Source organism: Dendrobium catenatum, unplaced genomic scaffold, assembly GCF_001605985.2.
Source record: "Dendrobium catenatum unplaced genomic scaffold, ASM160598v2 fragScaff_scaffold_1417, whole genome shotgun sequence".
NCBI lineage: Eukaryota > Viridiplantae > Streptophyta > Magnoliopsida > Asparagales > Orchidaceae > Dendrobium > Dendrobium catenatum.
In genome coordinates this window covers 282,518-295,852 of record NW_021319879.1, presented here as the reverse complement: position 1 = coordinate 295,852, position 13,335 = coordinate 282,518, and the positions used below count along the sequence as shown (strand labels likewise).

General features: G+C 36.7%; 1 protein-coding gene across 1 annotated transcript; it reads left to right on the top strand.

Annotated features, from left to right (window-relative positions):
* The first annotated feature begins 2,327 nt into the window (after positions 1 to 2,327).
* LOC110106750 lies at positions 2,328 to 5,906 on the top strand. The gene is made up of 6 exons (XM_020836732.2): positions 2,328 to 2,527; positions 3,160 to 3,252; positions 3,345 to 3,456; positions 3,544 to 3,605; positions 3,972 to 4,382; positions 5,033 to 5,906. The coding sequence occupies exons 1-6, from the start codon at positions 2,501 to 2,503 to the stop codon at positions 5,690 to 5,692; spliced, it is 1,365 nt and encodes a 454-aa protein (XP_020692391.1). The 5' UTR covers positions 2,328 to 2,500; the 3' UTR covers positions 5,693 to 5,906.
* The last annotated feature ends 7,429 nt before the right edge of the window (positions 5,907 to 13,335 follow it).

Genomic DNA, 13,335 nt, shown 5'->3' with positions numbered 1-13,335 from the left:
TAAAAGCTGCTTTACGTTATCTACTTGATAGTTTTTTGTCTGAAGCTCTGGCATTCGTTTTTGTGTCGCAATAGTTTTATTTCCAGCATTCTTTGACTTGTCTCAAATTTTAGGACAAGCTAGCATATTTGAGTTTATGGTCCAAACAACATCATAGTACGGGTCTGTATGGGGTGAAATTATTGCATGCGGTCATAAATTTCGTTCATAGGAGAATCAAGACGTGCCACATTACTTTTTTTATTATGTATCAGTATTGTGTACCGCGTGATGTGGCGCTTGCTGATTCGCCTTCGGACGGTCAGGTGACTGCATGTAATATTTTTTCTGCTGTAGGAGACAATTTTTTTGCCGTATAATTTTTTAGGCAACAATCATAAATTTATTTGGCTGCAACTTTGTTTGTTATTTTCTCACTATTATTTATCATAAATTTATATATTAGACAGTTGCTTTTGGCAACCAGAGCAGGAACGTAATATATATACTTATTATATACTAATTTCATAATCAACTTTATAAAATATTACAATCATCACAAATAGACCCTAATAATTTATTGTTTGAAGACTTAAGTTGAATTACATATGCAATATATTGAGCTTCGACGTTTTATTTTCAAAATAATAATAGTAGTAAAGCTGTCATAGATGAGTGATGCCCATCATAAGCCCCTCTCTTGCTAAAGTGTCATTAATTCCCACAATGCACTAAAATAAATAAGTTGTCACTTCCAATTTCATTAAGGGTGTAAATAAGACGAGTCGAGTCCAGTAATGACATTATCGAGTTCGGCTCGTCGGTCAAAAAGTCAGCTTGAACTCGAACTCGAGCTGGCTTGTAAGTATCCTCACATAATAATTGGCTTGGACTCACATGTGATACAAAATCGGATCGGACAACAAACAAGAAGAAGATGAGGTTCACGATTCGACCTGTTCAATCGAACCGAATAATGTAATAAATAATAATTTTTATTTAAAAATAATAAATCAGTGGTCCATGATTTTCTATAAGCATCTGATTTTGTCACAACATAGCTCAAATTCCAGAAACACAATATCAATTATCAACACAATTTCAAAGTAAGTTCAAAAATTTCAGAAACACAATTTAAGAAAATTTACAAACATAATTTCAAAATTTTCAAAAAACTCAGAGCCGTTATCAGAAACTTTAATTTTTAGAAACTTAGCTCAACACATTGTTATTGAAAAGCTGCAAATGGCCAACCTTAAAGTTAATTATCCCTCATAAGTGTGATTAGCGGCTCACATTACAAAATTTCAAAACTGAGCGATTCAACTTAACTTATCATGTTCGCCAGTTAGCTGGTTCAACCGACAATTCAACCGGTTTTTGCTCAATTCAATTGCAAACCGATTTTTACTCTTGGATCAGATCGGTCGGCAAATCGGTCCAAGATCCAACTAGTTGAATCGACCAGTACGATCCGATTTTTAAAACCTCGCATAATATATATCACTTAACTTTTTTACTCTCCTATGTATTATGAGATAAATATAATAACATTTTTATTTTTAAAATACTAATATCATACAAATTCAATAATTTTCCATTTTCATCTTAATCAAAGTTATATAAAGATATAATAAAATAACTTTTTATATGATATATTATTGAATTATTTATATATATGTTAACTTGGGCTTTATTGGTTTAAAGAAGTTATACCTGAACAATACAACCCAATGGGAGGAAGAATTATTACGTTCTCCGAACGGATGCAGAAGAACCTTTGATTGTAGGCAAAATCGCGCCTATACCGAGGTGTACCCCTTTTTTTGAAAAAACTCGGTACACCTCGGTATAGGCGCGATTTTGCCTACGACCGAATGTTCCTCTGCATCCTTACACCGAACCAAATAAAAAGGGTTCGGGCGTCCATCGAGTTGACTCTGTTCAATTGCCCATCTTTCATAAAATAATAATAATAATAATAATAAAATTTCTTAATTAATAGCTTACTATTAAAAAAAAATTATCTATATGCGCACCTACAATACACCCAACCACCCACCCCACATGTTGTGGCCAATGGGAAGCGGGTCAAAAGGGTTCTGCGTCTCACCTCACGTAAAATGCCAGCCACTAGTTTTCATCCATCTTCCCAAAACTCTACAGGCCAATAGCCAATGGCCAATGGCCCTCCTGACGTGGCACCTCTCCTCCACTTTTTCCCTTCCCCTCTTCCCACTCCACCATTTCTCATCCTCTCTCTCTCTCTCTCTCTCTCTCTCTCTCTCTGACTCTGGGTTTTGCTCTGCCGCACTCCCACACGCTGGCACCTTTCTCTCTCTCTCTCTCTCTCTGAGACTTGGCTTTGCTCTGCCGAAATCCCATACGCTGGCACCATTTTTCTGCTGCGGAAAGCTTCTTGGAAAGCTGGAAGGCTAATCGATCTTATGGGTTTGGGAAGATGAGCTTGCGGTTGATGTTTCTATGATCGGAAAGCGCTGAAGCAATCGATTCTGGTTTCATGGCTGAAGCGGTAGGCGTTCTACAGGTACTGATTTTCTTTTAATTAGTTTGTTTGTGAGTGTTTATAATCTGTTGGGAAAAGGTAGGAAGATATTAGGATCCGTGCGGGTTTTCTTACTCTTTTTTTTCTGATGGAGAAATAATGGTGGATTTGAGATGAAACGTGGTGGGATTTGTATTTCTGCTTGGGTTTTACAGGTTTAGGGCATGTTTGGTTGAAGTTTGGATTTGATAAAATACTAGTTGGATTTATTAGATTATGATGGTGGAAATTTTGGGAATTGTTTGGTTTTCCGATTCTTGAATCCAGTCAAATTACCGGTGGGATGCTCGGATTAAGTTCGTAGAGTTTTCTGATTTTTAATCTTAAAATAATTTTATTTTGGTTCGGGTATTGAGATGTTCTTTATCTGTGACAACAAAGACGGCATACTATTTTTCCCCTAGAATCTGTAGATCTTTAAATGAGATATTCATTTCTCAGGATTTATAATAAAGGATAGAAATACATCATTAGATGAGTAGATTTAAATAATTCAGCATTGCTTTATAGGAACTTGTTGTTCCAGGGAAATTGGTAGACAGGGATTTGTAATAAAGGATGTTTGATTTAAAATGATGAATTGTTTGGTCATATTGTGTTTGTTCTGTGAACAGGGCCAAAGTGACTGCACAAATTCAAATTCTTTGAATGGGATTTTGACAAAAGATCAAGATTCATATGGAGATAAAGTTGAAATGACACCAAAGGTGGATGTTTTCTTTGTAATAGTTTATATATTTGAAGTGATCGGTTAATGAGGTCCTAATTTTCTGTCTTTGCTTGTTTGTAAATTAATCAGGTGAGAAAACCTTATACCATAACTAAGCAGCGTGAGAGGTGGACAGAAGATGAGCACAAGAAGTTTCTTGAAGCTGTACAACTCCATGGCAGAGCTTGGCGTTGCATTGAAGGTAAGGAATAAGTTGCTTGTCAGGCTGCTAAACAAGTGCCTTGGCTTGTAATTATTCTGAGTTTGGCTTGGAAGAACTGTCTTGCAGAGCATATTGGAACCAAGACTGCAGTGCAAATTCGAAGCCATGCACAGAAGTTTGTCTCTAAGGTTCATTTCTTTCTATTCAAGTAATCGTTTCATATTCATATGTTGAGAAGAATGCCAGTTAAATCATTCATGAATACTAATATTAGCCAGTATGATGTAGTACAAGAAAACAAAGTAAGATGCAAGTACATGGGAAAAAGTACATGAATAAGTGGCAATTAACTCATCCAAAATCATGAAGGCTCGCTCCCTGATAACATTTAGGAAATTATAATCATCTAAGGGACTCACTCATCGATTACATTATAGAATCACTCATCTAAATAATATGAAGTTATAACTCTCATTCTTAGAGCTCTCCTCAAAACCCTCAATGAAGAGCATTTTTTTCACTATTTTCATGAACTATTCTCTTAAATGATGCAGATGGCTCGAGAAGCAAATGATAATGGAACTGGAAAGATGAAGCCGATTGAAATTCCACCTCCTCGGCCGAAAAAGAAACCAACCCGTCCATACCCTCGCAAACAGGTTCTTTCCTCCACCAAGGAGATTACGATTCTTGGGAAGTTAGAGAGGTGTTCATCATCTGTTTTCTCTGTCTCGGAACAAGACGGATCACCAACATCAGTTCTATCTGTAGTTGGATCAGAGTCAATTGATGCATTGCTGTCAAATAACCCAAATGGTTGTGCATCGCCAGGGGGATCTGCACTCGGATCAAATAATCATGAGAGTGGAATTCCATCATCCAAAAACTCAGTTGAAGGAGATGATAAACACCTGTCATTAGGCTTAACACCTGCTGGGCTAACAACTGAAGATGAACCTACAATGGTATGGATTTTGAATTGTTACATGGATAACTATTAACAATCCAATCTCAAGTTGATCTGACTATAGTCAAAATTAACTCATTGCTATTTAGCATGATCTCGTTAGTTCAGATCTTGCCATGAGTTTGTTTAATCTGGTGTTAAATTTGATTCAATTTAGATCCAATCTAAAAATCAAATGATTTTGTAGGCATTTCGTATTTTCCAAGGCAAATTTATAGTTGAACTTACATGCCTGTGTCAATATATATGTAGACATGCTTTTACACTAGTGAAGCTTAAATACATAAAAATATGTTTCATAAGTGTACATAAGCTTATGTATATGTCAATTTTTCTCAACTTGGTTGGGTCAATTCAAATTCAATACAAGCTGGGCATAAATATTTTGTTCAGTCGCTGATTATGACTTCGTTTGGCACGACTTTCTTACTGCTTCGCAAAGCAGCTTTTTAGTATTAAAAAATTATTTTTTGTGATGGAAAACTTCTTCAAGAAGTAGTAAGAAAGCCGTCCCAAACGAAGCCTATGATCCAAGCTCTATCTGAGACAAATCTCAGTCTGATTTTTTAGCCGGCTTTGATTTTTAGAGTCATTGAGCTGTTCAATTAACTGCCTGAAATAATTTGTTACTTCAATGTACATCTCCAGGAGTTCGATATGAATTGTTCCATGGAACGCATCCATTCGAAAGAAGCTTCTTCAGAAGAACAAACAGGACCAACTCTAAAACTTTTTGGGAGAACATTGATTGTCGCCAACTCCTGCAAACAATTTTCCACAGAAGCCGCCGATGCCGATCACAGAGCATCCCAAGGCATGATTGCTGAAAGCAATTGCAATGCTGGGATGGAATTGGATTCAGGAAAGCTAGCTGAAGAGGTCATCAATGGAGGCTTTTCAACGAATGGCACATGGCCTGGGGGTTATCTTCCACCATACTATTGCTGGCCTCCCTTATATGGCAATGCAGCAAACTCAACCGGCGAAGCTCGAGTTTTTCCTCTGCCATGGCTGCCTTTCTATCCAAACATACCATTTACTTACGCCTATTCGCAGCAACAAACGAGATCAAGAGAAGATCTGAATCAGTCTAATTTGCAGAATGAGTGCTCAGGTACTGGTTCTAACACCGACTATGAAGGTGCTAATGCCGTTGAATCAAAGCCAGATGAGTGCAGAGATAAGAAGGAAGTGGAGTTCTTCATTGTGCAAAATGAAAGCAAAACTGATAATGGAAGAGCAGTGAAGTGTAGCAAGGGATTTGTACCATATAGAAGGTGTGATTTGGAAGTGTGCGTCCGCATTTAATTGAGATTTAGGCTTTGTTTGGGACGGCTTTTTTACTGCTTCTTAAACAATTTCTTAGCACAAAATTTAAAAATTTTGTACTGAAAAACTGTTTTAAGTAGTAAGAAAGTCGTCCCAAACTAAGCCTCAGTATCACCCCAACCTGTGAAGATGTGCTTGTAGATCACTCACTAACAGTAATTTTACTGCAAAGATGGAGCTTTTGGGATGATAATTATTTTGTTACAGAAGCTGATAATTGTAGAGACGTGTGAGAAAATAACATTTAGCCATTTCTGCTTGGCAGAAGCAGCATGAATTGTTTTTTTTTTTTTTTTTTTTTTTTTTTTTTTACAGCAGTATGAATTGCTGTTGTTTAATAAAATTTAGCCTCAGTGTTATTTGCTTTTAACGTTTGAAATTGGTTATATTCCAAAATAATCTCTTGGCTATTTATATATGATCATTTTAGTTCTAGAATATCACATTATTCTAATTTAGCTTCTTGACCATACAAAATGAGCTATAATGATCCATTTGTAGCTTCTCGACTATACAAAATGATCTAAATAAAGATCAATTTTATATAGAGGGATTACATTAGGATCGATTTATATCACAATTAATCAATTATAGCATGAGAGATCATTTTGGATCAATTTTATATAATCTAGGGACTAAATTAGAACAACATGATACTTTGAAACTAAGGTTTTGTTTGGGACAGCTTCTTAAAGCAGTTTTTTAGTAGAAAAATAAAAAATTTTGTACTAAAAACTGCTTTAAGAAGTTATAAGAAAGCTGTTTCAAACAAAGCTTAAATTTATCACATTTAAAATATTAGAAATGGGAAAAGGCATGCATGAGTTTATAGAAATTTTGATAAATTTGATATTCAGGAAAGAAAATCTTCATAATTAAGTAGACTTACATCATGCTAAAATAATTTTGTTAATGTTAGCAAGTTAATGTGAAATTAATTTTTAATTAATTTTTGACTTGCATAAAGAAGCCGTATGTTAACATTCTCTCCTAAAAGAAATTTAGGTTTATGATGATTGATGTTTGGTTTGATGTTATATCTCATAGAGTAACATCAATAGTTAATATCAATGTAAGCTAAATATTGAAAAATTAAATAATATTTAGATTATCTTAATATTGATTGTTAAAAATTAATCATTATTAATTATTCTAAAATAAGATGACATTAAATCAAAGTAATATTTGAAAGACAGAATTGCTATCTGAATAACATTTTTATTTATGTAACAATGTCATGTTAACATTAAGTCATATTTACCCTATGCCTAGCATGAACATTTTTCAAATGAATGTTACATATATCATATATTTTTATATATAATGTGCTATCAATTATCCATATTTACATATAATGTGTTAGGTGCCACCTACAAGATAAGCTAAAAATATTATCTAGTGAAAAAAAAAAATCATTTTGATGTATGTTGTAGATATGTCTTATCCCACGAGCTGATATGTTCACCTTATTGAAGTTGATGAATTCATATTTTCTAAACGAACAAGAGTCAATCCGAATTAATCTTGTAATAGATCTGCTAAAGAACGAATACGTTTCTTTTTCAAGTGATTCATATCGTCAAATGTACTCATTCCCAATTTTATTCCAATAAATCTAGTGATAAAAAAAAAAGTGATCCATGGAGCTATTCTAAGATAGCAAGCACTAACTACAGGTGGGACTTCATAAAAAGCAAGAAAAGAGAAATATCAAAGAAAATGAAACACACGTTGTGGTTATAATAGCGATTCATTCTTATCATAGAAAACGTCCAAAAAAAAAAGGCTACATAACTACCAAGCAGTGTGCCACAAAAATTTGCGCCCCAACCTCCCCTCATTTTATCAGGGGAGTTTTAACGGATTAACATCCGAGGTAAACTTTTAGAAGGCATATTAGATTTTAAATAATACACTACCTAGAGATTTCACCCTCATTTTGTGAGGACTTTAGATCCGAGTTCTGATTTTCTATAGGCGCAAGATCTTATAGTTAATTACCCCTCCCAATAATGGGGGAGAACTTTTGATAAAATGCTAGTCATCAGTAAAATACATAAAGGTATGTGTTATATGGTGTATAGTAGCAACATGGGTTTATGCATTTGAAAATTTGATATTTAAAAGCAAATGGTGGGGGACTAGATGATGAGCCCGATCAAGATCCCATGGTTCAGTTGTCCGGGCCATCGTGGTCACTGGTCTACTTAATCATAGAAGGTAGACGACCTAACCTGACATAATGATCCTTGTCGACAGCCATGGGTTGCTTCATCTAAGGGCACCTTGTAGACCCAGGGGGATTGTTTGTCTAAGGAGATAAAATTGAATTCACCTTAGCTAACATAGGGCTTTGTGCCCTATGAATCACATCTTATTGATTCATATCTCAAGGATTTAGTAGGAGCTTACGAGCTCTAGCTATAACCATAATTTAGTGGTGTCATTTGGTGGCAAACCACTCAGTTCACAGGGCCCCAATCATAAATGTTTACCTGCCGTGCCATTTAAGGACAAAATTATCGATTAGATGATACATGTCACATCTTTATTGACAAGAGATTATTTGAGAATGCCTCCTAGTGATATTCTAGACCATACATTAGCTCTTTGTGAGCTAAAAAAATTTAGATTTATCCACCTCGATAAATTATTACATAAGGTGGATGGATTTTGGTTTAAGTGTTTAATGGTTGAATTTTGATTTAAAATATTTGAACCTTAGAATTTTTGAAATTTTGAGTTATCATGGGCATTTGAGAGGCATTTGAATACTTATAGTCCCCTTCGGTTGAGATTTTCTGTCAATATGGCCATCCTCGGAGTGACTTATGGGTAATTTCATTTGTGGATTGAACATTGTTGACTCTGTCTATTTGTTTATAATGATCGTGTTCTTTGTAGGCTTTATGCCTTTACTTAGTAAATTTTTATTATTTATAGACCTTTAGGGTCTAATATGAATGTATTAAAATAAGTATTTCGGTCAACATCACAACCGTACACTTATTTGATGGTTTGAACCATGTCGACTCTTATTGAACAATATAAAAGGATCGGGTTCGACCTTAATTTCATTTATTAACCTGCACAACATTCTTAAAAGTCCATGTGTGCTTACAACAAGCTTGTCAGGACCATGCGGGTGTTTATGTGGTATTTTGTAATTATCTGTTGAACTTTATCGACTCTATCTAATTGCTGATAGAGGATCATATTTATTATCGACTGCAAGATTTTATTAATAAATTTTCCTAGTTATAGTTCTTGAAAGCGTAATATGAACGTATAAAACAAAATATCTCAGTCAACACCTCGACCGTACATTTGTTAGATAGCTCGAGCCATGTCAACTCCTATCTACTAGCATAAAAGGATCGAGCTCGAACTTAAATTTATTATTTGACTTACACAGCATCCTCAGATGGCACGTGTGTACCTATAATATGTTAATCGGAGACCATACGGGTGTTTTTATTTTTACATGTATATGGGTTAATATTGCATGTATATTTTTGTGTTTGTAGTGCATGTGTGGGGGCATTTTTAATGTCTTAATTGATATCAACTATGCAGGCAACTGTCATTTAAATGCAGCGTTCTATTTAGGAGCTTGTACACGCCTTCTATCCTCTTACATGGGTGTTGTGAATCTGGTGGTGTGGCGTCGTGCTTAAGTGGCCCACATTTTTTACTATTGATCCCCTGCTTTAGCTCACAGCTGAATCATAGCTTTGGTGAGTTTTGTTGAATTTGTCTATAAGTAGTGCGCCGTCAGTGGACGTTCAAAAGTGGTATGTTGTTGCATGCAAGTGGACTACATTCATTGTGTATTTTGCTTGAAGGCAGGACCGTTGTATGCATCACGGGCCTTCTACCATCATAAGCAGGCAAGTGGCTTTGAATGTAGATTTTTTGGCGCTGCTTAAAGGAATTTGCGTTTACTACGACTTTTCTATATTTGTTTGAAGATAGCACGTTATATACATGACGGATCTTCTATAGTGGTTCGTAGGTTCTTGCATTCGCTGCATATCACCCTCCATGCATGCAATGGATTGACGTGTTTGCCTTCTATTGGATAGTCATCAGGTATGAGAGTGTTACAACATTCACTACCTATTGTCTCTACATGCACTGATTGGCAAGTTGCTGCATTTATTTGTGACTCTTTCAGTGTTCGTAGGAACCACTACATATATTTGAAAGACTCTTTCACTACTTATTGTTGGCATTAGCCCAACACCTGTGTGTAACCTATTCCCGCAAGCTTTCATGCATGCTCCACTCTGGTCGAACATCTACCGGCACGTGATCTAAGTTCCTACACACAGCTGTGTTACAAGACTCTGACCCCACCAATCACGCCACCTATGCTTGCATGCGTCCGATCCCAGGCATACCCATGAGAAATCAGTCTGATCATCCCGCTCCTCCGCTCCCGCTCTCTTTATTGAATACAAGAAACACTTCATCCTTCCCCTTGATTGCCTCCACCTTACTTTGATACCAATTTTTTGGGATTTCTTGAGGAAGTGTGCTTCTTCTTTGAATCTTAAGGGAGAGAAGGAGAGAGGAAGAGAGGGAGGCAGAGATAAAAAAAATCTTATTGATTTATTTGGCTATGAGTGGTCATCTAGTACAGCCTCTTCAATTATATATAGGCAAACTAAACTACTAAGAAAAAAATAAAATGAACCTAAAGAACAACATAACCTAAAACTAGACCAAATCACTAAAGATTGTGTGGTGGTGCTTAAGGCAACGATCAACTCTAATATAAAACATGTCGAGATAATGAGACCATGATGTTGATGAGTAAAATAACCAGTTATCTTTGAGATGTCGACTTGACAACTAGTCAAGATGCCAAAGCAACATACTTGCAAGGAAATCAACTAAAGTATGAAAAGGCATTGAGATGTTTTTAGTAGGGTAACTTCTCAAAAAGGAGGAAGGCAACAACAAGGATATTGAAAAGGAATTAACGAGAGTGCAAAAAAGCCATCAATGAGGATGTAGAGAAGGATTCTAAGGGGACTATGAGTAGGCATATATGAGGATGATGATAAATGGCACAAACGAGGGTTGTGATAAGCCATTGGTGAGTGCGTCAAGAAGGCATTGGTAAGAGCAAGGATGTGCATTAACAAGGGCGATCCAAAAGTTAGCCTCCTTAAGAGGACTTGCAATCAATAAGGACAACTTGAAATCAATCTCTTTAGGAAAATATGTCGAAAGTTATTAGCAAATGAGCAAGAAGGTGTTGTGTAAGAGACAAAAGGTTAGTTGTGATGTGGTGAGATGTTGGGTATAACAATGCATATAGAGGCATTGACATGGGATAGTACATATAGGGATCACAAAATAACTTGGCAAATGTGCATGGGTATGAGTTAGCAAATAAGTGTACATGGACAAGTAATGTAAAGGCATAAGATGGGTGCATGAAACATGTAATGAGCATAAATCTGAAATGAGCTCAATCTGAATTCTGTTCTGTTCCGGATCTGAGGAAATCTGTTTAGGTGCTATAAGCACTATATATGTATTCTAGTGCGATAAGCACATCTATTCTGGTGTCGTGAGCACAAAGAGAGACATAAGGGGCCTGGATCCTATGAGATTCAGTCAGTGTCAGGGAATTTAGCTATTAATTATGTATCTGATATCTAAAATCTGATTCTGATATGATTCTGATACGATTCTGTTCTGTTTTGGATTTGATACGACTTCTGTTTCCGTACAGTTCTGTTTGCTTTGATATTTTTTCAGTTCAGTTATGTTTGATTTGATCTGTCCGTATCTGTTCTGATTTGATCTATTTCGTTCTGATCTGTCTGATTTGATATCTGTCTGATTCTGTTCTGATTTCTGTGCGGATTTGTTTTATGTGTTTGGTTTTGGATTCTAAGAGTTTTGATTGGTGGTTTGTCGCTTTGCTGAGCTGTTGAGCTCACTCTCGTTTTCTGGTAGTTTTCGGGTTCTGGGAAAGGGAAGGAAGTCCAGGACTAGAGTTCAGAGTCCGATCTGTGATAGGTACTTTTGTACTTTTGATTTTTGTACGGTCATGGCTTTTCTTCTGTATTTCTTCTGTTAGCCATGTACCGTATTTGTAGATGATTGTTTTGAGAAAAAGAAAGAAAAATATAGATGTTTTGTTCCGCTGCAATTGACGATTCATAGTAGCTATGTGTCTGTCTGTGTGTGTTACTTTTGAGTTGAATGATTTGGAAGATTTAGTTCAGTAAGCAAATTCCAAAGCCAGATCCTGGATAAAAGGTTTGGTCGCGGCCCGGTGCGAGCGGGATTCTTCCCGGGTCGGGTCGGGTCGTGACAATGCGGGTGTATATTTTTACATATATATGGGTCAATATTGCATGTATACTTTTGTGTTTGTTTGTATATATATTGTAGTGCATGTGTGGGTGAATATTTAATGTCTTAATTGATATCAACTGTGCGGGCAACTGTCATTTAGGAGCTTGTACACGCCTTCTATCCTCTTGCGTGGGTGTTGCGGATCCGGTGGTATGGCGTCATGCTTAAGTGGCCCAAATTCTTTACTTTTGATCCCTGCTTTTGCTTAAAGCTGAATCATAGCGTTGGTGAGTTTTGTTGAATTTGTCCGTAAGTAGTGCGCTGTTAGCGGGCGTTCAAAAGTGGTATGTTGTTGCATGCGAGTGGACTGCATTCATTATCTATTTTGCTTGAAGGCGGGACTGTTGTATGCATCACGGGCCTTCTACCATCATGAGCAGGCAAGTGGCTTTGAATGTAGATTTTCCAGTGCTGCTTAAAGGATGTAAAACCTGCAAAATGTCATTTCGACCTCTGTTCCTGCCTTGTCTATGCGAGCTCATCGGGCCGGGTCGTGACAAAGAAATTTGTGTTTACTATGACTTTTCTATATTTGCATGAAGATGGCACGTTATGTACATGACGGATCTTCTATAGTGGTTCATAGGTTATTGCATTCGATGCATATAACCCTCCCTGCATGCAATGGATCAACGTGTTTCCCTTCTATTGGATAGTCATCGGGTATGAGAGTGTTACAACATTCACTACATATTGTCTCTACATGCACTAATTGGCAAGTTGCTGCATTTATTTGTGACTCTTTCAGTGTTCATAGGAATCACTACATATATTTGAAAGACTCTTTCACTATCTATTGTTGGCACTCGCCCAGCACCTGTGTGCAACCTATTCCCGCAAGCTTTTATGCATGCTCCACTCTGGTCGAACATCTGCCCGCACGCGATCTAGAGCCAACCATCCTAGTTCCTACACACGACTGTGCTTCAAGACTTTGACTCCACCAATCGCACTACCTATGCTTGTACGCGTCCGATCCTAATGTGAAATCAGTCTGATCAGCCCGCGCCTCCGCTTCCGCCCTCTTTCTTGAATACAATAAGCACTTCCTCCTTCCCCTTGATCGCCTCCACCTTGCTTTGATACCAGTTTTTTAGGGATTTCTTGAGGAAGTGTGCTTCTTCTTTTAATCTTAAGGGAGAGAGGGAGAGAGGGAGGCAGAGATAACAAAATTCTTATTGATTTATTTGGCTATGAGTGGTCATCTATTACAGCCTCTTCAATTATATATAGGCAAACTA

What these genes read in the sequence shown, in the direction of transcription:
- LOC110106750 (XM_020836732.2), top strand. Translation starts at nt 2,501, where the DNA reads ATGGCTGAAGCGGTAGGCGTTCTACAG. An exon ending in AAGTTGAAATGACACCAAAG is followed by an intron (nt 3,253 to 3,344) that starts GTGGATGTTTTC and finishes TAAATTAATCAG; the next exon opens with GTGAGAAAACCTTATACCAT. An exon ending in CTGAAGATGAACCTACAATG is followed by an intron (nt 4,383 to 5,032) that starts GTATGGATTTTG and finishes GTACATCTCCAG; the next exon opens with GAGTTCGATATGAATTGTTC.